Source organism: Camelus dromedarius, chromosome 3 (assembly GCF_036321535.1).
Source record: "Camelus dromedarius isolate mCamDro1 chromosome 3, mCamDro1.pat, whole genome shotgun sequence".
NCBI classification, from domain to species: domain Eukaryota; kingdom Metazoa; phylum Chordata; class Mammalia; order Artiodactyla; family Camelidae; genus Camelus; species Camelus dromedarius.
This window is the reverse complement of record NC_087438.1, coordinates 97,988,636-98,014,834: the sequence shown is the minus strand read 5'-3', so window position 1 is coordinate 98,014,834 and position 26,199 is coordinate 97,988,636. Positions and strand designations below refer to the sequence as shown.

General features: G+C 34.5%; 1 protein-coding gene across 1 annotated transcript in view; it reads left to right on the top strand.

Annotated features, from left to right (window-relative positions):
• PFDN1 (prefoldin subunit 1) overlaps positions 1–26,199 on the top strand; it is a 59,428-nt gene that overhangs the window by 19,351 nt on the left and 13,878 nt on the right. Inside the window, exon 3 of the mRNA XM_010990778.3 lies at positions 12,301–12,385. Coding sequence (XP_010989080.1) covers positions 12,301–12,385 — 85 coding nt within the window. The remainder of the gene's footprint in view (positions 1–12,300; positions 12,386–26,199) is intronic.

The window sequence follows — 26,199 nt, the reverse complement described above, 5'->3', positions numbered from 1 at the left end:
GTACACCCCCCCCATCTTCTTTATCCAGTCAACTGTTGATGGACATTTGGGTTGTTTCCATGTCTTGATTGTTGTAAATAGTGCTGCTATCAACATTGGGGTGCATTTGTCTTTTTCAATTATATTTTTCTCCAGGTACATGCCCAGGAGTGGGATTGCTGGATCACATGGTTAGTCTATTTTTAGTTTTTTAAGGAACCTCCATGCTGTCCTCCATAGTGGTTGCACCAATCTACACCCCCACCAGTAGCAGAGGGTTCCCTGTTCTCCACACCCTCTCCAGCATTGATCGTTTGTAGACTTTTTAATGATGGCCGTTCTGGCTGGTGTGAGGTGATACCTCATTGTAGTTTTGATTTGCATTTCTCTGATGATTGGTGATACTGAGCATTTTTTCATGTGCCTATTGGCTGTTTGTATGTCTTCACTGAAGAAGTGCTTGCTTAGGTCTTCTGCCCATTTTTGGATTGGTGTTTTTGTTTTCTTATTAAGTTGTATGAGCTGTTTATATATGGTAGAAGTTAAGCCTTTGTCAGTCACATCATTTGCAAGTATTTTCTCCCATTCCGTAGGTTGCCTTTTTGTTTTGCTTATGGTTTCCTTTGCTGTGCAAAAGCTTATAAGTTTAATTAGGTCCCATTTGTTTATTTTTGCTCTTATTTCTATTGCCTGGGTGGGTTGCCCTAGAAGAACATTGTTAAGATTTGTCAGAGAATGTTTTGCCTATGTTTTCTTCTAGAAGATTTATTGTGTCGTGTCTTATATTTAAGTCTTTAGGCCATTTTGAGTTTATTTTTATGTATGGAGTGAGGGAGTGTTTTTTTTTTTTTTTTAAACATTTTTTATTGATTTATAATCATTTTACAGTGTTGTGTCAAATTCTAGTGTTCACAATTTTTCAGTCATACATGGACATATACACATTTATTATCACATTTTTTCCTCTGTGAGATACCATAAGATTTTGTGTATCTTTCTCTGTGCTATATAGTATAATCTTGTTTATCTATTCTACAATTTTGAAATCCCAGTCGGAGTGTTCTAACTTCATTGATTTACATGCTGCTCTCCAGTTTTCCCAACACCACTTGCTGAAGAGACTGTCTTTTCTCTATTGTATATTCTTGCCTTCTTTGTTGAAGATTAATTGACCTTAGGTCTGTGGGTTTATTTCTGGGCTCTGTATTCTGTTCTGTTGATCCATATGTCTGTTTTTATGCCAGTACCACGCTGTTTTGATTACTGTAGCTTTGTAGTCTGAAGCCTAGAAGGGTTATTCCTCCAGCTTCGCTCTTTTTCTTCAGTATTGCTTTGGCAATTCTGTTTTTTTTGTGATTACATATAAATTATAAATTTTAGGACTGTTTCTTCTACTTCTGTGAAAAATGACCTGGGTAATTAGATAGGGATCACATTAAATCTGTAGATTGCCTTGGGCACTATGGCCATTTTAACAGTATTGATTCTTCCAATCCAAGAGCATGGGATATCTTTCCCTTTCTTTAAGTCATCTTTAATTTCCTTGATCAGCGTTTTGTAGTTCTCCATGTATAAATCTTTCATCTCCTTGGTGAGATGTATTCCTTGGTGAGATGTATTCCTAAGTATTTTATTGTTTTGGATGCGATTTTAAAAGGGATTGTGTCTTTACTTTCTTTTCCTGCTAATGCATTGTTAGTGTAAAGAAATGCAACTGATTTTTGTATTTAATCTTGTATTCTGCTACCTTGCTGAATTCTTTTATCAGCTCTAGTAGTTTTTGTGTGGAGCTTTTAGAGTGTTCTATATATAGTATCATATCATCCGCATATAGTGACAGTTTTATCTCTTCTTGTCCAATTTGGATCTCTCTTATTTCTTGTTCTTGCCTGATTGCTCTGGCTAGGACTTCCAAGACTATGTTGAATAGAAGTGGTGAGAGTGGGCATCCCTGTCTTGTTCCAGATTTTAGTGGGAAGGCTGTCAGTTTTTCAGCATTTAGTATTATGCTGGCTGTGGTTTTGTCATAAATAGCTTTTATTATGTTGAGATATGTTCCCTCTATACCCATTTTGGTAAGAGTTTATATCATAAATGGGTGTTGAATTTTATCAAATGCTTTTTCTGCATCTATTGAGGTGATCATGTGGTTTTTGTCATTTCTTTTGTGGATGTGGTGTATCACAGTGGTCAATATGGATATATTGAACCATCCTTGTGTCCCTGGGATGAATCCAGCTTGATCATGGTGTATGATCTTTTTTATGTATTGTTGGATTCTGTTTGCTAATATTTTGTTGAGAACTTTTGCATATATGTTCATCAGTGATATTGGCCTGTAATTTTCTTTTTTGGTAGTGTCTTTGTCTGGTTTTGGTATCAGGGTGATGGTGGCTTAATAGAATGAGTTTGGGAGTACTCCCTCCTTTTCAGTCTCTTGGAAGAATTTGAGAAGAACCAGAAGAGTTCTTTTTATGTTTGGTAGAATTCCCCAGTGAAGCCGTCTGATCTGGGACTTGTGTTTGCAGGGAGGTTTTTGTTTTTGTTTTGTTTTGTTTTTTGTGTTTTTAAAGATTCTATTTCATTTCTAGTGATTGGTGTGTTCAGATGATCTATTTCTTCTTGATTCAGTTTTGGTGGGCTGTATGTTTCTAGAAACTTTTCCATTTCTTCTAGGTTGTTCAATATGATGGCATATAATTGTTCATAGTATTCTCCTATGGTTTTTGTATTTCTATGGTATCTGGTGTTATTTTTCCTCTTTTATTTTTTGTTTATTTGGATCCTCTCTTCTTGGTGACATTGGCCAGCGGTTTGTCAGTTTTGTTTATTACCTTTTCAAAGAACCAGCTCTTGATTTTATTCATTTTTTTTCTGTTTTTAAATCTCTTCTTAATTTATTTCCTATCTGCTCTTTATTATTTCCTTCATTCTATCGACTTTAGGTTTTGTCTGTTCTTTTTCTAATTGTTTTAGGTGTTAGTTTAGGTTGTTTATTTGAAAGAGTTCTTGTTTTTTTAAGGAAGACCTGTATCGCTGTGAACTTCTAAGAACTACTTTTCCTGCATCCCATAGATTTTTATATGGTTGTGCTTTCATTGTCATTTGTCTCAAGGTATTTTAAAAATTTGTTTGATTTCATTATTGACCCATTAGTTTTTTCACAACATGTTGTTTAGTCTCCATGTGATGGTTTTTTTTTTTCTCGTTTCTTTCTGTGATTTCTAGTTTCACACCATTGTGGTCAGAAAAGATGCTTGAGATAATTTCTATCTTTTTAAATTTGTTTAGGCTTGTTTTCTGTCTTAGTATGTAATCAGTCCTAGAGAATGTTCCATGTGCACTTGAAAAGAATGCATATTCTCATTTTTTTGGATGTAATGTCTTGAAACTGTCGATTTAGTCTGTTTTATTGTATCATTTAGAATCTCTGTTGCCTTATTGATTTTCTGTTTGAGAGATCTGTCTATTGATGTGAGTGGGGTGTTAGTCTCCTACTATTATTGTATTCCTGTCAGTTTCTCCCTTTCTGTCTGTTGATACTTGTTTTATGTACTTATGTGTGCTTATATTGGGTGCATATACATTAAAGAGTGCAATATCCTCTTCTTGTATTGATCTTTTTATTATTATATAGCGTTCCTTTTTATCTTTCTTTATAGCCTTTGTTATAAAGAATGTTTTGTTTAATATTAGTATTGCTATCCTTGCTTTCTTGTCATTTCCACTTGCATGAAATATCCTTTTCCATCCCCTCACTTTCAGTCTATGTGGATCCTTCACCCTGAAGTGGGTCTCTTGTAGGCAGCATTTGTAGGCTCTTTTTGTTTTAAAAAAAAAATCCCATTTGCCACTCTGTGTCTTGATTGGAGCATTTAGCCCATTGACATCTAAGGTAATTATTAATAGATATGTATTTATTGCCATTTTAAGCCTTATTTTCCAGTGATTTTGTATTTCTTCTTTGTTCCTTTCTTTTTGTTTTTCCTTTTGTGGTTTGATGGTTTTCTTTTGTGTTGTGTTTGTATTCTCTTCTTTTTGGTTTTTCTGAATCTATTATATGTCTTTGATTTGTGTTTACCCTATTTTTTGAGTATGTTAACCTATTACTATATCTACTTGCTTTAGACTGGTAGTCATATAGGCTCAAACACATTCTAAAAGAAACTCTACATTTTCTTCCTCTCCTCCAGTTTTTATGATTTTGATGTCCTCTTACGTCTTCATGTTTATCCTTTTATTGTTTGCTGTAGTTATCAACACTTTCCATGCTTTTTATTTTTGATATCACATTTTACATCTTTTTATCTTGTATATCCTTTAACTAATTATTGTAACCTTAGTTATTTTTTCTATTTTTAAATTCCAGAATTTGGTTCTTTTTGTCATCAGGCTTCTTGATTTATACTACCCAATTTTATTTCATAAAAAAAGGGATTTTGTTCTTTTACTTTGTCACATTTGAGATTCCTAAATGTACTTACTCTACTGTCATTTTAGGATTAATCTGTTGTTCCCATTTTGTTGGAAGTAATGTCATTTCCTTATTGTGTTTTTGCTTTACATGTATGTAAGTTGTACAGAGTAGAACTTACCTGTTTTAGTTGTACAGTTATACATGTTTTGATGAACATATGTATACTGCTATGTAATTATCACTACAGTTAAATTATACAATATATACAACTCCTCAAAACATTCCTTTATGACCATTTGTAATCAGTTCTCTCTCTTTACTACCATCCCCTAGCAACTGTTGATCTGTTTTTTTTGTTTTTGTAGTTTTTCCTTTTTAAGCATATTATTTAAGTAGAATCATCATGTGTGTAGCCTTTTGTGTTCGTCGTCTTTGAGTTAGAATAATGCTTTCAATATCTCTCTGTATTGATGGGTGTATCACTATTTTTTTTCCATTTTATTGCTGAATAGGATTCCATTGTGTAGTTGTACTACAATTTGTCCACTCAGTTGTTGATAGACATTGAATTGTTTCTAGTTTTGGGCAACTCTGAATAACAGCCATAAATATTTGTGTACAGTTCTTTGCATAGATGTATGTTTTTATTTCTCTTAGGTAGATACCTAGCAGTGGGATCGCTATCTTGAATGGTGAATAATTGATTATGTTCATAAGAAACTGCCAAACTCTTTTCCAAAGTGGCTATACTACTTTGTGTGCCAATTGTTAGTCATTCTGTCTGTATAGATTTGCCTTTTCTGGACATTTCATATAAACAGAATCGTACAGTCATACAATATGTGATATGTCTCTTCTCAGCATTGTGTGTTAAAGGTTAATCTACACTGTAGCATGAATCACTATTTGATTCCTTTTTATGCCAAGTAATATTCCATTGTATGGCTATACCACATATTATTTATCCATTCATCAGTTGTTGGGCATCTCAGTTGTTTCCACTTTTTAGCTGTCATAAATAATCTGCTTTGAAAATTTAGTCAAGTTTTTGTGTATGTATATGTGAGTGTTTTTTGTTTTTTTTCTCTTGGTTATATTTCTTGAAGTAGAATTGCTGAATGGTAACTCTGTGTTTAACTTTTTGAGGAACTGCCAGAATATTTTCCACAGCAGCTATACCATTTTACGTATCCACTAGCAAATTATGAGGTTCCAACTTTTCTATATCCTCTCCAACACTTGTTATTATCTGTCTTTTTGATTATTGCCATCCTAGTTGGTATCATCTTGCTTTTACTTGGAATTTATCTGTTTCTTTTTATTTAAAATATGAATTTCTTGTGATTGCATGTAGTTGGGTCCTGCTTTTATTTTTATTTATTTTTATTTTTTTTAAGGGTCCTGCTTTTAAATTCAAGTCTGACAGTCTTTGCCTTTTAATTGGGGTCTCTAGATCATTTACATTTCTAGTAATTATTGCTATAGTTGTAATTATATTTGGATTTAAATCTTCCATCTTGCTTGCTTTCTCTTTGTCTCATTTATTCTTTATTCCTTTTTTCTTTTTCTGCCTTCTTTTAGGTTGAGTATATTTTATGATCCTATTTTATTTTCACTTTTTGCTTATTAGTCCTTAGTAAAACATTTATTTATTTAGTGATTGTCCTATTTTTTTACAATGTCTTTAATTTAGTGAAACCTACTTTTAAATAATATTATGAATATTATGCCACTTCATCTTATTATATTTTAAATCTCCTCAGCATTCTTTTTTTTATTGTTACAGATTTTACATTTATTATGAAGCCCAAGGTATATATCATTGCTGTTTTGCTTTAGATCATGAGTTGGCAAGCTTGTTTTGTAATGGGGCATATGGTAAATATTTTTGGTTTTGCTGGCCATATGATCTCTGTCACAGCTGTCTCTGTTAACTCTGCCATTGTTGGGAGAAAGCACATTTGACATTCTGTAAACAAATGAGTGTGGCTGGTTTGGCCTGCAAGCCATAGTTTGCCAACACGTGCTCTAGACAGTCAACTATCTTTTAAAATGATTAACAATAAGGTAAAAGTTCTTTTTTACTTTTTAAAAAATTTTATTGAGGTGTGCTTGATTTACAATGTTGTGTTAGTTTCAGGTGTAGAACAAAGTGATTCGGTTATATATGTGTGTGTGTATGTTTGTGTGTAGTCTTTTTCAGGTTCTTTTCCACTATAGAATATTACAATATGTTGAATATAGTTCCATGTGCCTATATAGTAGATCCTTGTTTATTTTATACATCATAGTGTGTATGAAACATCTTTTATCTTTTATGTTAATTTATCCTATGTCTAGTACTTTTCATTTCTGTATAAGTTGCCATATGTTATCATATTCCTTCCATTGGAAGAACTACCTTTAAAATTTTTTATATATGTTTGCTGGAATGAATTCTCTCAGCTTTGTTTGAATTTCCCCTTCATATTTCAAAGGTATGTTCACTGTGCATAATGCTGGTTTAATAGCTTTTGACTTTTAGTACTTTGAAAATGTTCTGCCATTGTCTTCTTCCTTGCATAGTTTGTGACAAGAAGTTTGCTGTAAGTCTTATTTTTGTTTCTCTTAATGCAGTGTGTCATTTTCTTGCTGCTGTCAAGATTTTCTTTTTAGTTTTAGCTTTTGGTAGTTTAATTATGCTATGGCTAGTTTTGTTTTTTTGGTGTTTATTTTGCTTGTTTTTCTCTGAGTATCTTGGAACTGTCATTTGGTTTTTTTTTTCCCGTTTGTTTTAGAAAATCCTTGTATATTATCTCTTCCAGTGTTTCTTCTCTACTTTTTTCCTCCTCTTTCTGGATCTTTACTCATGTTAGACAGCTTAATATTGTCTCTTATGTCTTGCATGTTGTATCCTATTTTTTGTTTTGTTTTTTTGTTTGTTTTTTTGTTTTTTACACCTCTTTTTCTCTTTTTGTTTTAATTTCATTAATTTTTATTAACCCATCTTCAAGTTTACTTGACCTTTGCCACATGCTTAATTAGGAACCCTGCAAATTAAATTCTATGCTTGAGATTTTCTGGACCATGTAATAGGTTGAATTTGGCCCACAACTCATGAGAATGCGAGCTTATGGTTATAAATTCTTAGGGGACATTTTTGTTTTTTCATTTTACTCACCACTAAGGTATATAAGATAGACAGGTTTCTTTTATTTTAACCTCCTGAGAGACAAGTTTATTTCTTTTTCACTCTTAAAGGTGGAACCCTTTGGGAACCTGTCTTTAATTGTGGATTTTCTTAATAATATCCTCACTTTGGATGGCACCTATGTTTTATCTCCTGTTTTATATCCTATTTCTATGCCAGTATGGATGCTCACGGTGTATAGGATTCAGCAGAAACTCTCAAGGTGGAAGCTAATTTTTTTGCTTTCTTGCTATCCACAATTCCTGATTTCACTTCATTCTGGCCCTCTGAAGAATCTTTTTTTCTTCTAGTTTTATGGAGATATAACTGACAAACAGCATTGTATAAATTTAAGATGTATAGGATAATGATTTGACTTGCATACATCATGAAATGATTGTCACATAAGTTTAGTGAGCATGTATCATCTGATACAGATACAAAAGTAAAGAAACAAAACGTTTTTTTCCTTGTGATGAGAACTCTTAGGATTTATTCTCTTAACAACTTCATATAAATATATAGCAGTGTTAATTGTATTTATAATGTTAAATGTTACATCCCTAGGACTTAACTTATCTCATACCTGGAATTTTGTACCTTTTGACTGCCTTCATCCAGCTCCCCTCCCTTCAACAACTGCCTCTGTTAACCACAAATCTGATCTCTTTCTCTGAGTTGGTTTGTATTTTGTTTCTGAAGTATAGTTGACCTACAACACTATGTTCGTTCTCTTATACAGCATCGTGATTCAGTATTTCTGTACCTTTCAAAATGATCATCGTGGTAAGTCTAGTTATGATTTGTCACCATACAAAGATAATACATAGTTACTGAATGTAGTTCCCATACTGTACATTTTATGCCACTGACTTACTTTGCAACTGGAAATCTGTACCTTTTAACCTCCCTCACCTATTTCTTTCCTCTTCCCACCCTTATCCCTTCCGGCAGTGCCCTGTTTGTTCTCTGTATCTGTAACTGTTTCGCTATATTTATTAATTTGTTTTGTTTTTTAGGTTCCACATAGAAGTGAAATCATACAGTATTTATCTGACTTATTTCACTTAGCATCATACTCTTTGGTTCCATTGATGTTGTCACAAATGGGAATATTTCATTCTTTTTATGATTGAGTAATATTTCATGATGTGTGTGTCTGTGTCTTTGTCTGTGTGTGTATCTCACATCTTCTTTATCCATTCATATACTGATGGGCAGTTAGGTTGCTTTCATATATTGGCTGTTGTAAATAATGCTGCAATGAACATAGAGGGTGAATGTATCTTTTCGAATTTGTATTTTCATTTTCTTTGGATAAATACCCAAGAGTGAAATTGCTGGATCATATGGTTGGTTTTTTTCCCTAAATTTTTTGAGGAGTCTCTATACTGTTTTCCATAGTGGCTGCACCAGTTTACATTCCCACTAATAGTGCATGAAGTGTTCCCTTTTGTCCACACTGTGTAATCTTCGATTTGTGATTGCTCAGCAAAATGTTAAAAAAAAAAAATTTTTTTTTTTTGCTTTGTTGTTAATTGGGAAGAGTGTAAAGGATGTCTGCTCTGCATAATGCCAGTCACAGAAGTCTTACTCAGCCTTCCACAATATGGATGTACTATAATTTTTTAATTGCTTCTTTACTAAAGGATTTAATTTTTTGTTTTGCTCAAAAATTATGAAGTAAACATTTTTATTTTTGCTTGTGGATCTTTGTGCACACGTGCAACTAGTTTTCATCACCAGTGGAATAAGGCAAAGCAGCAAGATAGGATCATTCTTGTTTTAGCGTTTTCTGTGCTACTTAATTTGTGGATTCCCTAAATGCCAATAGAATGTATTTTCACACATCTTCTAAAAATTCCCCACTCAAACAAAATGGATTATCATAAGCATATTGTTGTCTCTGAATTGTGTATGTCCAGGTTACCATACTTTGGAAGTGTACCCAAAAGACAGCATTGCTACTGATCCGAGATTGTGTTTTGGCAGGTAAACAGTATTTCTGATAAATGCTGAATCCTTAGAAAGTGGAAATTATATAGCACCCTGCAGGACAACTCAGAACACAGCTTCTGATGTTTCTCAAAGAAAACCAAAAGCCATCATAAAAGTATGTTTTTCAGCTGGCATAAATTATAAATAAATGAGGAAATGAAACGGCAGGCTACATATCTTTGATAGTTGACTGTGCAGGGCCACATGGCATTGATTTCCAATGTAGAGGCCTTTACAAAGCAGTGACTCTAATGTAGATTGTATAATACTGAGTATTATAAGCATGTTCTTGGCATATTATTTGTTATATGAAAATAATTTTTCTCCATGATTGGTTTGTTTTTCCTTTGTGGCACATTCTGGACTGCAGAATCCTTTATCTACCATCTGTCCTTCCATAAACTATCAGGCAGGCTATTTGTGAGATTTTCTGCTTTGAGAAATAGTGTATATAGTATTTATTATATATGCTCATTACTCATACATTACCATGATACATCCTTTTTCTTCAAAATAGCATCTGATAATTCAGTGTCTTTTTAACACTAGATAAAGCTGTTTTCTGGAGACTTTTCCCAGAAATCCAAATGTTTCTGGGGGTTCTTTCTAATCTCTGTACAGTGTATCTTTGGCACTTTTTAAATTGAGGACTAAACCAAATTTTCCATAAATTTTTTGTTTGAATTTTGACTGTGTAATTATTCTTTGAGGTAGACATTTGAATTTACTCAATACTCATCTTTGTTTCAAACTTTCAAGGCTGAGATGTACTCAGGCTTAGAGTAGGTTGGCCAGCTTTGGTGACATCTCTCTCTGGCCTTTGAAGTTGGCACAGTCTACCTCAGGGGTGTGTGGCCATGGAAAAACATGTTTTTGTTGTTGAGTGTTCTTGCTTTCTAGTAATTTTATTTTCTGCTCAAGGGATTTAGTATCTGTTCAGATACTTTATTTTTAAAGGCCACATAAGTAATGACTTGACCTCTAATCTTAGCTTTGAAAATTTCCCAGACACTAATAAAGATAATGCCCGATGACCTATTATTTGAGAATACTACTTACTGGCCAGCAATCAGTGCTATTTAAAAATGTATATTTTACTCTGAAAATTATTTCCCTGGCCAAAACACATTGTTAGTAAAATTCTGCATGTATTGACATAATTTGGTGACTCTTCGGCTTGGATTTTTAATACTTTTTATATGGTGTCACTGAGAATTATTACAGTTCAAAACAACTCTTCTCAAAATACTACACTAAATAATTAGTTTTGAGAAAAATAGTCTGTAAACTGTAGTCTTAAATCAGAAATAGCATCTGTCTCTTGGACTAAAAATAAGAATATTTTGGACCAAAGGGTTATGTAGTAATCCTTGTTTTGCAATAATATGGTCTGTCTTTGCAGTAAATGTATGAATAAGATTTTTACAAAGGATCAGGTTACTACTAAAGACCAGGATCATCAGTTAAATTATCTAGACTTTCCACATCAGGACACATGCTTAATTGTGGAGTGGTAAGAGAAGTTCACCCGACTGTATTACATGTATGCCAAGGTGTATTCATGAAGAGGAGAGAAAAAACAAGTTTCTTCCTAGGTGTCTGGGCAAAGTTAGAGTTGCCCTGTTTGTTTTGCTTTTACTTGTTTTATAGCTATAATAGCAGACTCTTTTGGTAGGAACCTACCTAGACACAGTGTTGTTTTTGTGAGGTTGGTAGAGGAAACTCTGTATTGCTACCTTGATAGGTTTTCTTGTTTGGCTTTTTGTTAAGAAATGGTGTTTAGTTTCTGGCTAAACCTTTAAGTTATGTGCAAAGAGAGGAAACAATCTGCTTAATTAATTGTAATTTTTAATTGAAAACTATTATTGCCCAGGTGGACAATCTTGAAAGAGATTTGAGTAATTGAGGTTTTCCCTTGCTTCCAGTGGAAGAGAAATATTTCAGATCACTTGCTTTAGGCTATAAAATAGTTTGCTCTTCCTTTCTGTACAGCAAGAATTATGAACATAAAGTCACAAAACAGATTCAGTGTTAATTTTGAAAGCTTCCCCATAGTCACACCCTTATCATCTGTAAATAACGTGCCTGAATGTAAAATGGAAAAGTTGAAAACTTCCACTTGTGCATTTTGAGCTTTTAAGAGGTATTATACACTCTGGAAATAATAATAAAAGATACTGGGCTTTATACAGTGCTTTTTGTGTGAGGAAATCATATAAACACTAATGCATTGATCCAGCACAGTACTTGATTGTGACTTTAAAAGGTCATGAGTTACTGCTGTTACAAAGAGAAAAAAATTAAAAGATTGGAGGGGGAGCTGTAATTTACAAATACTGTTTGAAAAATATCTAGATATAAGTTGATGTAGATACTGAAAAATTAAAGTTTTGGGGAATTTTTGTTAACTTTTCTCTTAGCCTATAATAGATTTTTATCCCTTTATGTTTTGTTTTTTTTTTCCTTTTCCTTTTGTCAACAAATCTACTTGGATTCCCTTCTTAGAAAAGAAGGCAGAATTTACTTTTAAGTTTTTATTCCTTCTTAGCCAAGAAGGCTTAAACCTGTGGTAGTTTCCTGAGTTTGTCTTATTTAATGTAATAACGCATTTTATTTGTTCTGAATTGGGAGGTCATCCTTTTTGTTTTCTTAGTTTAATATTTGTGGCATGTAGCTGTTGGTTTTGATGAATATAGTGATTATGTGGCTTAATCTTCAATTTTTTCATGTTTTGTAGGTTTATTCTTCAGTCCAAGGAAGCAATTCACAGTCAGCTGCTGGAGAAACAGAAAATAGCAGAAGAAAAAATTAAAGAATTGGAAGTAAGTTTTGAGTGAATATTGATAGTAGTGGTCAACTTTTAGATAAAAAGTAATTATCTTATTGTGTCATATTAAACGAAAATGTGTGCCTGCCAAAGTCATGTCACAGTGTTTTCATTTTTTCTAATTATGTTAGAGCTATGACTATTAACTATCTGAGCTGTAACTAACTGTCTGAAGGATGGTGCTCCAGTGAGAAACACAGATTTTTTTTTAGCTAGAAAAAATGATGATAGGTAAGGGTAAGTTAGTACATCTTTGGAAAATTGGAGTTTATTCTTATAATTTCTTTATACATTAAACTCTTTAAAATTGTTGAAATATTCTTCTTGGGGTATGGTGAATGATCTATCCTGTATATAGTAAAAGTTGGACTGGACAGAAAACTGGTTATTGTTTCTTTGGGACCAAGATTTCCTGAGATGGGGGTGGATATAATGACTTCATAGGTCACTTTATCTAATTTCTTTGAGTGCTATTTGAGGCAGTCGTTCAGAATCTGACTCAGTCCTCTGCAGAATTGGTCAGACACCCCCTGTAGCCTCCTGGGGATTTCTCAGGGGCACTGACTTGGCATGGCCTGGGCAAGCATGTAGTGTCTTAGGTTACTTAGGCTTATTTTTAGTTGACTACCAATGAGAATTTAAACACACTTGATAATGGATTTATAGCTAGAAAGATGTATTGTAAAACAAAGCAAATAAGCAAATAAACAAAAAAAAGAGAAAAAACTGTTATCTTGTAGTAACCAGATTATTATGTCCTATTTTATCATTTTTGCCAGCTTAACTATTCTAGACTGAGTTTTCTAAACAAAAATATCTTAAAAAACTCTGAAACCATGTCATGTAGACAATAAGAAATGTGTTTTTGCAGCTGTTGGTAAATGTATCTAAAATTGTCCTGATGAATATAAGTAGCAAGATGCAAAGTAATGTATAAATACTTATCGTTTTATGAAAACAAACAAAAGCGAAGATCTGTATATGAACATTGATAATGATATAAATTAGTAAATTAACACTGATTACCCTAAGGAAATTAGATAGGACATGGGGATGAAATTGTTTTTGTCTTATAATCTCCGTTACAGATACATTGTAAAAAAATGTGTTAAGTTATATAATTTTAAAAATTATCAAGGTAAAATTGCCACTAATGATGATTTTAGCATGCTATTCAGTTTTAATGAGTGTTAGGAAATTAATTTTCCAAATATTTCCTTTCATGGAGTCTTTCAAATGCTGGTAAGAGTATCCTGGTTATCTGTCAGATAATAGAAGTAGATTAGCTAACCTCTTGGTGGGTATTTGAAATGCTAATAACAGCTACGAAAAACTAGCTGAGTTAAACTCTAGCCTCTACTGTAGGAAGTTATATTGCTTTTTTTGTTTTTAATCTTTCATTTTACATGATATTTATATTACAAAAGCAAAGTAAGTATACTATAAAAAAGAAAAAGTCAAACAAAAAAATAAAATGATTAAATGAAAATATGACTTTCCCCTCTTCACTGCGTACCTTCAAGTGCCATCTTTATGTTTGGTGTGTATCATTCCAAACTTTATTTTATGAACATGTTTATATATGCGTATACACACTGTTTTTTAAATAAAGAGAAATTATGCTGTATATACTGTTTTTCATCACTTGACAATTTATCTTTCCACTTTAGTAACATGAAGGTAGTTTATATTCAGTTTCTTGTTTTCCATTTCTCCTACTATTTTGGTTTCCTTATTACCTCAATATTCAGTTAACACATGATGCCTGCTCTGCATTTAGTATACTTTCCAATACTGCCCTAACCTGTATTTTTAATAGTATCGTCTGCTACACATACTCTTCTCTTCCCTGAAACAATCCTATACTTTCCACTGCCGTGCCTTTATAATTTTACTTCAGCCTGAAATGTATGCATATGCACACATACATTGTTAATTGTAGTGTTCAGATCTTCTGTGTTTCTCACTGATTTTTTTCCTCCTTATTCAGTTAATTGTTGAGAGAGATGTGTCAAAACTACTTCTGTGATGGTATTTATCAATTTCTCGTTAGTCTTTCAGTTTAGTGGGCAGTGGTATTTAGAGACTACTGTCTGGGTCCTGTAAATGCTCACTGTTACTGGATGCATAGTTGAGAGGATATGTTTCTTTTTGCTTTATATGTTTAGGAATTTCTCAGCTCTTTTAAAGATAGCATTCTACTGACTTCTGGCTTTCATTGTTGCTGTTGAGAAGTTACCTGTCAGTCTAATTGCTGTTCCTTTGTCTTTTCTCTGTGGCTACTTTAATGTTCTCTCGTCTTTCATGCTGTAGTTTCTCTGGGATATGTTTAGGTGAGGATTTAGTCTTTTTGTTTTTTTCTTAATCCTGCTTAGATTAGTTGGTTTCCCTGAATTTGAGGATTATTGACTTTCATCAATTCTGGAAGATTTGTATTGTCTCTGAATGTTACTTCTTCCCTGTTTCTTTATTAAGTGTTACTTCCCTCTGGAATATTTTCCCCCCACCTTTAAACCAGCTGCTCCCACTATCTGCAGTAGCATCTTTACTGGTTTTTTTCCATCTCCAGCTTTCTCTCTTCTAATCCATTTAACATATTTCAGCTAGAATGACCTTTCTAAAATGTTTAATCTGGTCTGTGTGTAAACCCCATCATTGTTCAAGCTCTTTAACATACCTTTAGGGCTCTTTATGAAATGACTCCTGTTTGTTTCTCTCATGTCCCTCATATCCTCTTCCTTCTCTTAAATGCTGTGTGCTCTAGACACGCAGAAATATTCTGTTTTTAGAACTTGCTGTGTTTTCTTTGTTTCTATTAGATCTTAGCAAAAGTAGTTCCCTCCTCCTGGGAACTTCCTCCTCCTGCTCTTACTAGCTCTGGTTTTTTTTGTTGTTGTTTTTGTTTTTTAAAAGTTTATTTATTTGTTTATTCATTCATTCATTTTTTAAATTTTTTAATTCAAAAAGAAAAATGTTTTAGTTATCCACAAATTCAGTCACGAATTGAATATCAAATTTGTATACTATTGTAGCAGTATTTATGTAGTTTCTTTATATGTGTGTGTGTGTGTATGTATGTATTTATTTATTTACTGAAGTATAGTCAGTTTACAGTGTTGTGTCTAGCTCTGTTAATACTTAAAATCTTAGTTTAGGACTACTTCTCCTGAGAAGCATTTCCTGATTCCTGAGTGTTAAATTGGGTGCTTTCCCCTTGTTCTCTCTAATGATTCTATTGATTTCGTAACACACTGTGAGGATTTGGGCTTGTAAACTATCATCAGTTGAAGTAATTACAAATATGGTTTCCTATTACTTGGGAAGCTTGATGCAGATTCAGAGCTCTAAATCGTTTTTCCCAGGATCTCCCAGTTATGACTCTGCCTTTCGAATATAGTCTTTTTTTCTGGGCCCTAGTATTTCTTGCCAGTCTAGACTGTTTCCTCTTAATCCTGTTTAATTATCATTAGCATTATTAATTTCTACCCTCAGATACCTTACAGTTAAATTGGAGAGGCACAATTTATGCTTAACTCTGAAGACAAAGATGAGGCTATTCCATTTAGCACATTTTCATCTCTGAAGAAGTAAGGTTGTGTTTGCTTTGGTTCCATAGGTCCAGTTTCTGACTAAAGCTGTTAACTTGACCCCACTGTGTATGCCTCTTCACCCCCATCAACAGTCTTTATAAATGACACTATGGATAAACCATTTCCATGACATAACATAGGTGCTGGTCTAATTCAGGTTCTCTGATCTGAGAGACCATCTTCGTTAGTATTTTCTAGGCTCCCTTTTATCCACCTCTATTCTTATTGTTTCTTTATGTTTGCTCTCTCCAGATTTTTTCCCCCAGTCTTTATTTATGAGTGCAAAGCTTACCTGGAATATATTTAGCTTTTGGTAACTCTAGTGTGCTGTACCTACATTGTCAGCCCACCTGGTATCTCACCTACTGGCCTTTTCCTCTTTTGGAGCAGAGGTCAGGGTATGATAATCCTGCCCTCATGTCCTCTTGAGAGAGTGTTACATTGCTTCCTATAAGGGTGAAGACTTGTACTGTTGTTAACCTTGGGAAGATTGTCTTACTGGCTTTATCTTCTTAAAATTCCAAATTTACATTTTAATACCCCTATGTTGGATTCCTCAGACTATAACTACTTTACTGGGGTTGATTAGGAAGTGTTTTCATAACAGACTCACAATGTTGATTAGGAAGTGTTTTCATAAAAGACTCACATTTCCAAACAATGTGTTCATGTTATGTGGATTTTTATTTTTCCTTTCTAAAGATGATTGATCTGATTCTGAGGGAATGTCATTTCATCTCAATGGTAATTAGTAGAACAATGATGCTGATCCTATTCAAATCAAGAGAAAATATAAAATAATGTCTTTAGTATGATAGAGTAACCGTGTTATGTTACTTATGTCACTGAGGAAATTCTCTATTTTTTAAAAATACTGATAACAAATAAAGAAGATGGCTGAGTGTATAATACATAATACACTATATATTGTTAGTAGAAAAGAATAAAAGCATAATTTTTAGAAATGACAGTTTTATTGGTATTTGGAATTATGACTGAGCCTTTGTCTTTGTAAAAATAATTTTCTTTTTGAAATGTACAGCATTGCTACAAAAAGTGTAATTTTTTTTGAGAAAACTCAGTTTTAGTTAAAGTTGAGTTAAAACCTTATAGAGTAAAGAGATATAAGTATCTTCTAAAGAGTAAAAATATATCCTATATTTTTGCTGACCTTTTTGGAGGTAGAAAAAAAATAATTACTTGTGAACTGCTTTTGTAGTTGCAAAATCTTTGATTCATCATTCAGATGAGCTGGAACTCAATTTCTGACCTTTTTTGCCTTATGAATGTGAACTATTTGGAATCCTTGAGATAACTGTAAACTTTTAGTGTTGTATTTGAACATATTTTGACCACTTTTATGTTCTCTCTTGAACAGTTACTACTTCAGGCTCATCCGTCTTCAGTCTAAAGTCCCTATTATATTTTAGGCACATGCATATCCTGGTTGACCATTTTCCTTCCCCTCTACCTCTGACGTGTTTACTACCCCTTCCACCACCCTGGTTAGCTCAGCAGTGACACAATAAAAATAAGAATAGGAAACCAGGACATTCTGGCCTGCATAATGCCACTTCTGACGCAGAATGTTACAGTCCCAGGGTTGTGAAATAGCTCTCTAGCCCATGCTATAAGTAAAATCTAAGAAACTGTAAAAGTCCTGACTCTTCCACAAAAGTGGCTATTTTGGTTAGACAGTACTTCCTGAAACAAGTAGAAAGACTAGTGGCAAGAGAAGTGAATAGGAGGTGCCTGTGACACTATAGTTGGCTGAGTTCTGAGACTGTGATGAGAACATGTTTTGGAGGAGTTCCCATGATTGAGGAGATTTTACTCTGCCTGTTGAGGATCATTTTTTCCATAGCATGGGTGGTGACTGGTAGGCACTTGGATGGAAGTCCAGTTTTTGCCCCAAATATTTCACTTTTGGTCTGGTACCTTTGTGCATTTGATGGGACCACCCCCTCTTTGGAGGTGATGTCAAGTTGACAGTATATGATAGGCACTGATTCTTATCAGTGTTTTCAATGGAAAAGTGAGAGCAAAGCCAGTGACAGAATGATTTTTATATATTAAACAAGAATTACACCCGTGTTCATCTGCTTGTATATAACTCAAAGTGGACTCCATTTAAAAAATTAGTCATTTGTTTTGTAGTGAAATAATAGGATTTACAGAAATATATAATAAAATACATATAGTTTAATCAATAATTATAAAACATTCACCTGTAACAATCATCTAGGTCAAGGAATAAAATAATGGCAGGATACCAGAACACAGCCCCCCACTTCGTTTTTCCCTCATATTCTTGCCTGCTCCTCAACCCCAGGTAATCCTAACTTTGGGGATAAGTATTTCATTTAAAAAAAAATACAATTGTACTTTACCTATGTATGTATCCTTCAAAACAGTTTTTCAACTTTATATGAACAAAATCTGTCTCCGTATTTTTTACTTTGCTTCTTTTCCTCAACATTATGTTTGTGAAGTACATCCATGTCGTTACTTGAGATTGTGACTTACTCATTTTCATTGCTATATCGTATTTCATTGTATGGTTATATCACAATAATTTATCTTTCCAAACAGTTAACTTTTACCCTTAAGAAGTCAAGATATTCTCATAGAGTGTCTTCATAGTTTATCTCTTAGCTTCTTGCTGAGGGGAACTATTTTTCAGAGACATCTCCCATTCCAATTCAGGATAGTTTGCATCCTGCAGAGAAGTATAAAATGTCTCTACTCTAAAAATTAGCTTGATGATTTCCCACCTTCAGCAGCAGCTGGATAACTAGGCACTTCTGAGTGTCTTTAAGAAGATTAAAAAAAAAAATAATTGCAAGTTTAGTGCATTATTCTTTTTTTCTATGTTGTTTTGACTTGAGGCGTGTTGGGTGAAGTTTCTTTTATTGTTCCTTACATTGGGATTTCAGATGTGAATACTCTTTATAGAATTCTTTGGCATTCTCAACATTTGTAAAAATGATGTTTGTTTCAAAATAGTTCTTGTTATTTAATACTTAAGTCTGAAAGAGCCCGATGGTTGGAAGGCTAGAGTTATAGTGAACTATGTATATTCTTTATGTTCTGGTGTTTTAGGGCTTATTGTAGCTGTGTGATCCTTCTCTGTGGCTTTCAGAAAAGAATAGGCATGAGTCTGAAAAAGCCCATATATGCTCTTTTTCTGGTTGAGTATTCTTTATTGGCTGTTATCAATATTATCAATGTCTTGGTCAGTGTATATGTGTTATGATCCAATTGCTAATATTTGCCCAAATGTGAACTATATGATATATTTCATTTCCTCAGTGGAAATATTTTAGGTCTGGTGAGAACTTAGATATAAACAGTTCAAATAGATTTGCCCTTTTAACTAATTTGTCTGTGAAATACATGTTACAGGTATTTTACAGACACACTCCTTTGATACAATCTGCTCACTGCTTGTGTGTCTTCATTTTATGATTAAGATTTAAAAAAGGACTTGCATTCCAGTTAGTCCAAAATTCAGCTTTTTGCATCTTGATTCAGCTGTTTTCTTCGAGGATGCATTTCTAGGATGCCCTGATTCCCCTCTTGTGAACACTTGTCTATAACCACACCAGACTATCCATTTGAATGCTACAGGAAGTTGTTGACCTCAGCCTTCACTGCTGTGTACTTTATATAGTCTCTACTTTTCTGTTTGTGTCCTTAGCCACCACCCTCCCATGCCTGAGAGTTTCTCCAGTCACTTTTAGGCTGCTTAGTGAATTATTTCTTTTGAAGAGTTTGAGTTTTCTTTCATGTTATTGCATGCCTCTGCTCTTGTAACCAGATGGTAAGGTGAAGTTAATCAGTATACTTTTCTTTACCCTAGATTCTTACTCTGACCAGTCTTTATGTTGCAAGTGTCCTCTAACCTGAAGTAACAGATACTGGCCAGAGGAAATGAGCTGTTGGCCACACCTGTATTAATGATCACACCGTGTATGTCAGCTCAAAAGAACAAGATTCCAAGTGATATTTGAACTATAAATAGAGATCTCCAAGTCTACCAGATTTATAGCAGAGCATTCATTATCCTAAATTCATAATTTAAGTACCTTGTATTAGGAGTTCTGGATTCTGGCCCTTGCTGTGCTCTAAACCTCAGTGTCCTCTCTGTTAGATTAGAAAATATCTAGAGTCATGTCTATTAAGTTTATCATTACAACCTTGGTCTTCTTCTAAATTGCCGCTTTAGGAGCAAAAATGCCCCCTTAAAAGATGGAAGGAGGCAAAACAAAAAACCAGTTTCCTTTCAGATCATTACCTTAATTTAAAAAGTTAATTGAAATCCTATTTTGGCAGCTAAAACTAGTTGTCTGCCTACACCTTTGCCAGCTAAAATGTAATATGAGGTGATAGCATCTCCTTTGATATATTTGATATGTTGCTTAAATTACTGAAATCACAGATATGTGTGTGATGGCTTAAAGGTAGTTTATTAGACATCACCTGTTTTAGAGAAACTGTTGGATAGAGCTGTGTAATAGCTTATAAACTCCATGCACATAAAATAACATACCCAGGAAGACATCATTTTATCATTTGTTGTGCTTTATCCTATACTGTCTTATAAAATACATGCTACTTAGAATAGTGGCAAAAAGTGTTCAGAAGATGTTGATAAATTATCAAACTTTTTGAATGTACATGGACATTTTTATAAGTGGTATCTCACTAAATTTTATGAAGTGTTTTTGTGAATTTTAATTAATCTGCTGCTGCAGATAGTTATACTACTTAGGACTTTACCATTTTTGTTTTACCATTATACTCCTTTTTCAAAGACTTTTTACACATAGTGTCTATGAGAGATGCTGTCTTGCTACGAATGACTAGAGTATTTTCTCCAACCTCACTTTGTCTTGCTTTCAAATAAATCTTTCACCTGCCACCATTATAATAAAAATATTTCAATTCCATCACTATTCACGAAGCCATTCTTTGTGTACACAAATTATCTTGTGAGGGAATTTTTCCAAAATGGGCACAGATTCATTGTACTCTTAACTTTTGTGTAAAACAATTTAGTTCATTTTATTCTGCTTTTGTTTTTAAGAAAACACATGAGGGTGGAACAATACTCCAGGTCAGGAAGCATTATCAGTTTCCACTGATGTTTTATATGTGCTCTGTTTTCATATGAGACTCTAAAAGCTCAAACTCTGTGTGATGCTATAAAGACATGGAAAATGATTCTTTCTTAGGGTTGGAGGAAGTGATGACTAGTGTTTTTTTGCTGGTAGTATCTGATAATCCCCCTCCCTTTAGCTATTCTAGGCATGTTTAGTTGTCAGGCGTTGTCGGACTAAATTGCTAAAAATAACAAATAAGGGGGAGGCTGTTCTAGGGCCAACTTTTGCCACTGTCTGCAATCTATTTAATTTAGTTCCTAAGGAGAAAGGGCAAAAGGAACATGGTACCATTCTCATTGAATGGATTTTTTGTTTAAAGTGCTGACAAAAACATTGTTTGAGCTCTCTCTTTTCCCAAACCCCATAGGGCTCATGTACCCACATCCACTTAGAGTGGAGAGCCAGAGCTGGGGGCTCAAAGAGCATGATTTGATCAGTAGTTGTACTAGAGATTAACCAGGCGATTGTGGTCTTTTGCTCATCCTTCGTGTGGCTTTTGACAGTGGAAATATGCAGTTAGCCTTTGAGAGAGGGTGAGATAGAGAAGATGGTGGTTAGAAATGGGGGAGTTACTGTGAGAATAAAAAAATCTATTTAGTATTAGACAATGTAGGCTTTGAATGCTTATTACTTTCAGGCCTTTCTTACTTTTAGGCATTTCTTAAGTCACCAACTTACCTTACTCCCTAATTTAATGAGATATATAATCATTTTAACTGAACTAAAGGGTCTCACATACATAATTTAGAACACAGTCTTCATCACTACTTATGCTGTATAGATGGTGAAGTCTTGTGATACATGTGGAATGACATATAGCAGCACTTTAAGTCTTTACAAGTATCTCAAGACAAATGTCATTTGTGGTTGAGTTTAATCAGCTCTAGAAAGCTGTAAAGAAAAACATCACTTTATGCTCAGAGCCTGGACTTTGGGGTTCAAATTCAAAGCTTTCATTAAAGCAGACTCTGTCTGTCATCTTCTCTGTTTAGAGAAGGTATGAGAGGTGGTAATGGAAAACATAAGAGGAAGAAGGAGCTTCTGGTACTATAGTTGAAGCCTTAAAATGAATCAGGTTTTGAACTGAATTGTAAATATCAATTGCCTTAATTTTTAAGCATTGATGCTTTCAGTATCAGAGGCTGAATTTTCCACTTACAACTGATTTTTCCTTTTCCTTCCTTTGGGAGGACTAACAGTTCTAAGATTCAAGACATAAGGCTTTGGCCAGTAGTAACTGTTAGGTAGGCCAGAAGAAGTGTATGTATATTTTTTAAAAAAGCACGTTTGCTGGGTATCTTGATTATGGAGTGTACTTTGGGGATTATACAGTGTACTTTGGGGATAATGAGTAATCATGGAGGCTTTTTGTTCTTTCAGTCTTATACATTAAGGAACCTGCAGTCTATTGTACTTACCATGTGCCATGCACTTTTTTAGGCAAAGAAGATATAATTAGCAAAGGCCCTGATGGAGCTTATATTCTGGAGAATTGGAGCGGAGGGAAAATGATAATAAACAATATAGTTGATACATGCTAAAAAGAAAACACAGGGTAAAGAGACACAGAACGGTGGGAGTATATAAGCTGTTTTATATAGTGTTGACAGGGAAAGTTTCTCTGATAAAGTGGTATTTGAGCAGAGAGGCCTGAAGGGAATGAGGGAGCAAGCTATGTATACAACTGGAAGAAAAGGGTTCCAAGAAGTGGAAACAGGAAGTATAAAAACTCAGAAGTGGGGAAAAAAAAAAAAAAAACACCTCTCAGAGGTGAGAGCATAATTGATGAGCTGGGAGAACAGCAAGGAGGCCAGTTCAGCTGGTGCTGAGTCAGCATGAATAGTAGGCAATGAAATCAGAAGGTATCAGTGAATAGATTATATAGGGTATTAAGGACTTTAGGATTAGGGGTCTTGGATTATGCTCTGAAGTTGGGGGTTTGGGGAGGGTTTTGAATAAGAAGAATGACATGATCTGATTTACATTTTGAAAGGACCAGTCTGGCTGTTGTGTTGAGGATAGATTGGAGGGCAGGGGTGGAAGCAAGACCTTTAGGAGTCTGTAGCATTATATCTGGACTTGGATCAGGTTGGTGACAGTGGAAGTGGTCAGAATCCAGATATATTCAAAGGTGGAGGCAAGACAATTGGGTGTAGGGATGAAAGAAAGGACTCAGATTTTTGGACCTGTTACAAAGGAATCATACCTCCTTCCTCCCAAATATGTCACTCGTTCACCTGTTGGAGAAATCAGGAATGGGTTCATGAGATAGGAGGCATTTCATTTGGGCCTTGAAGATTAGTTAGAATTTTGCTACTTATGTTTGGGGCAGAGGAGAGAGCATTTCAAATAAAAGAAATAGCGTGGACAAAAGTCTGAAAGTAGAGTGGTGGAATGGAGGGTTAGAGTGAGAAATGAGGCTGGAAAGGCCTAAGGGAAAGGAGCTAAGGATAAAATGAATGAGATCAGCTTTGTTTTACTCACTTTATTCTGGGCAAGTAGTTATTCCCAGTGCAGTGCTGTTCATTCAGTATGGTTTCCACACAGCATTCCATGTGTAATGGACTCCACAGAGATTTCACATGTTTATGGGAACATATGCACTATTGATGATTCATAGATCAGTGTCTCCTAGTCAGTTTTCAAGTTTCAAAAGTATTTTGTAAAGCAAATTGTAAGTTTGGTTTGGGCCTTGTTAACCTTTGAGATACAATTAGATACCCAAGTTGAGATGTTGAATAGATAGTTGGAAATATGAATCTGGAACTCTAGGCTAGTGAAATAAAATTGAGAATTGTCTATAAATTGTCGGTTTATAGGTGGCATTTAAAGTCATAGAATTGGATTAGGTCAACTAAGGAGAAAAGGTAGCTGTGGGAGGGATAAACAAGGTTCATAGACTGAGCCAAAGGCACTGCAACAGGATGTAAAAGCTCATTACAGAGGTGTGGACAGCGTGTAGTGTGAGTCCAGAGAACTGAGGGAACACCCACACGGGCAAGCCTATGCTGTGAAGGGTCCAAGCTGAAGGGGTAGGACCAGTTCCCTCCATGCTTAGGGCCCTCCTGTCCAGGGCCTTGGTTTTGTGTTGGAAGCAGAGGCTGTCAAGCTCAGTTAGACCTGAGTTTCAAATGCTTTGTGGCTTTTCCTTACCAGCACTGACCCTGGAGCTGTGCAAGCCTGGCATCCTGAGGGAAGCAGGGGAGGGATTGGTGGAGGTAGAGGCTGATATCAAGCTAATCTCAGAGCTGAGTACACTATCTGTGGGCCCACACTACAAGGAATGTTTCAACACAGTTCATTTAAAGCATAGGAGATTAGAAACCCTGACATGTATCTGTATATCCTGAGTAAAATTTGAGGGAGGTGGGTACTTAACATGGGTGAAAGCAAACATGCCTACTATTTTTGAACTAGTTTTGAAGGTTAAAATTCCCTAAAAGGATTTTATAATAACTAACATGTTCACTGTTCCCTATATACACTTACACACATGCACATACAAATGTGCACGTTCCTACCGTCTTTCTCTATATACTAAGAAAAGCTTCAGCCTTTAGAATATGTTTTGAGTTCATCTTAATGATTCTTAACAAGTAATTGGTACTGCTTTTCTTTGCTCTGATGTATATTGTGTAATGACTTGGCATAATTATTAAGAACATGAACTCTGGAATCAATTGAGTATGAATCTGACTCTGCCACTTACTACCACCTTGGGTAAATTAATTAGTGTCTCTAGACCTAAATAATACTCTTCTGTAAAGCAGCAGCAACAACAGGGTTTATGGATAGGGACCATAAATAACTTCCCTTTATCTCCAACGTAGGTGTGGAATCAACCGAAAGTCAGGCAAATTGATAAAAATTTTTGAATGTATGCTTTACCTTAATTACTGATAAAGGTTAGGTTGAAGGATGTGGCTTAGGTGTGCAGCAATAATAATGATTTCTAATACTGATCCAGAATTAAACATACAAATTAGGTGAACTTACTCAGCAAATCTCTGGAAGTATGGGACAACCACAGATCTCTCTCTGCAGAGGCAGGCAGAGCCTGTCAAACTTAAGAGGAAAATGTGTACCTTCTGCAAGCAGGCAGATCCTGGCAGAGCAAAAGGGGCTGAGCCATAGTTCCTTTTTCCAAACACACCAATCAGAAAAGCCACTAGTCTTCCTAAGAGTAGATTGAGGAGGCCAAGACTAATAGCTGATGAAAACTGGAGGTAAACAGAATAAGCATTTCTCCCTTATTACAAAAAGTACCTACCTGATGACATACATGTAAATCACTTGATACTATTCCTGCCACACTGTAAATACTTGGTAAATGCAGGATTTTGTTATTTGCATATGATGGATGCTCAGTAGCTGTTTACTGGTTGAATGTATTACCATCAACTTACAAAGGTTTTTTTTTAATTGGGAAAAAACGATACAAAATGTATGAAGCTATTTTAACAAACATCGGTGTACTCACCACTTGGAATTAACAAATGTTAAAATTTTGGAATATTTATTTATGTTTGCTTATTTTTTATAAAAATAAAACCATACCAATGAAGTTGAAGTCTCCTTTGTAACTTCCCTCTTGGCTTCACCTCTGTCTCATTCCCATTCACCAGAAGCAACTACTATCAGGTATTAGGTATATCATTTCATTCCATGTTTCATAACATCTTATATTCAACAAATGATGTCATATTGTTCATATCTTTCAATAACTTGTCTTTTTTTTGAGCTCTACCCACACTAACAGATATCTGTAGTTTACTCAGTTTATTTGCTGTATTCCATAAGAACATAAAACTTTCAGTATTTTATTCAAAGGACCCATTGTTGATAGCCTCAGTATAAACCATGTAAATGTGGCCAAAGGGCCTAGTGACTCCTTCCATGTGTAGCATAAACATAGACATTGTTAGGGCTGGTCAGTGGGCTCAAGGATGCAAGTGCCAGGAGGTTAGTGATATCTGCTGCTCTTACTTCCTGATAGACATGGATTCTGTAATAAGACCATCTCATAAACTTGGTGGCCTCTGCCCGTATTTTGA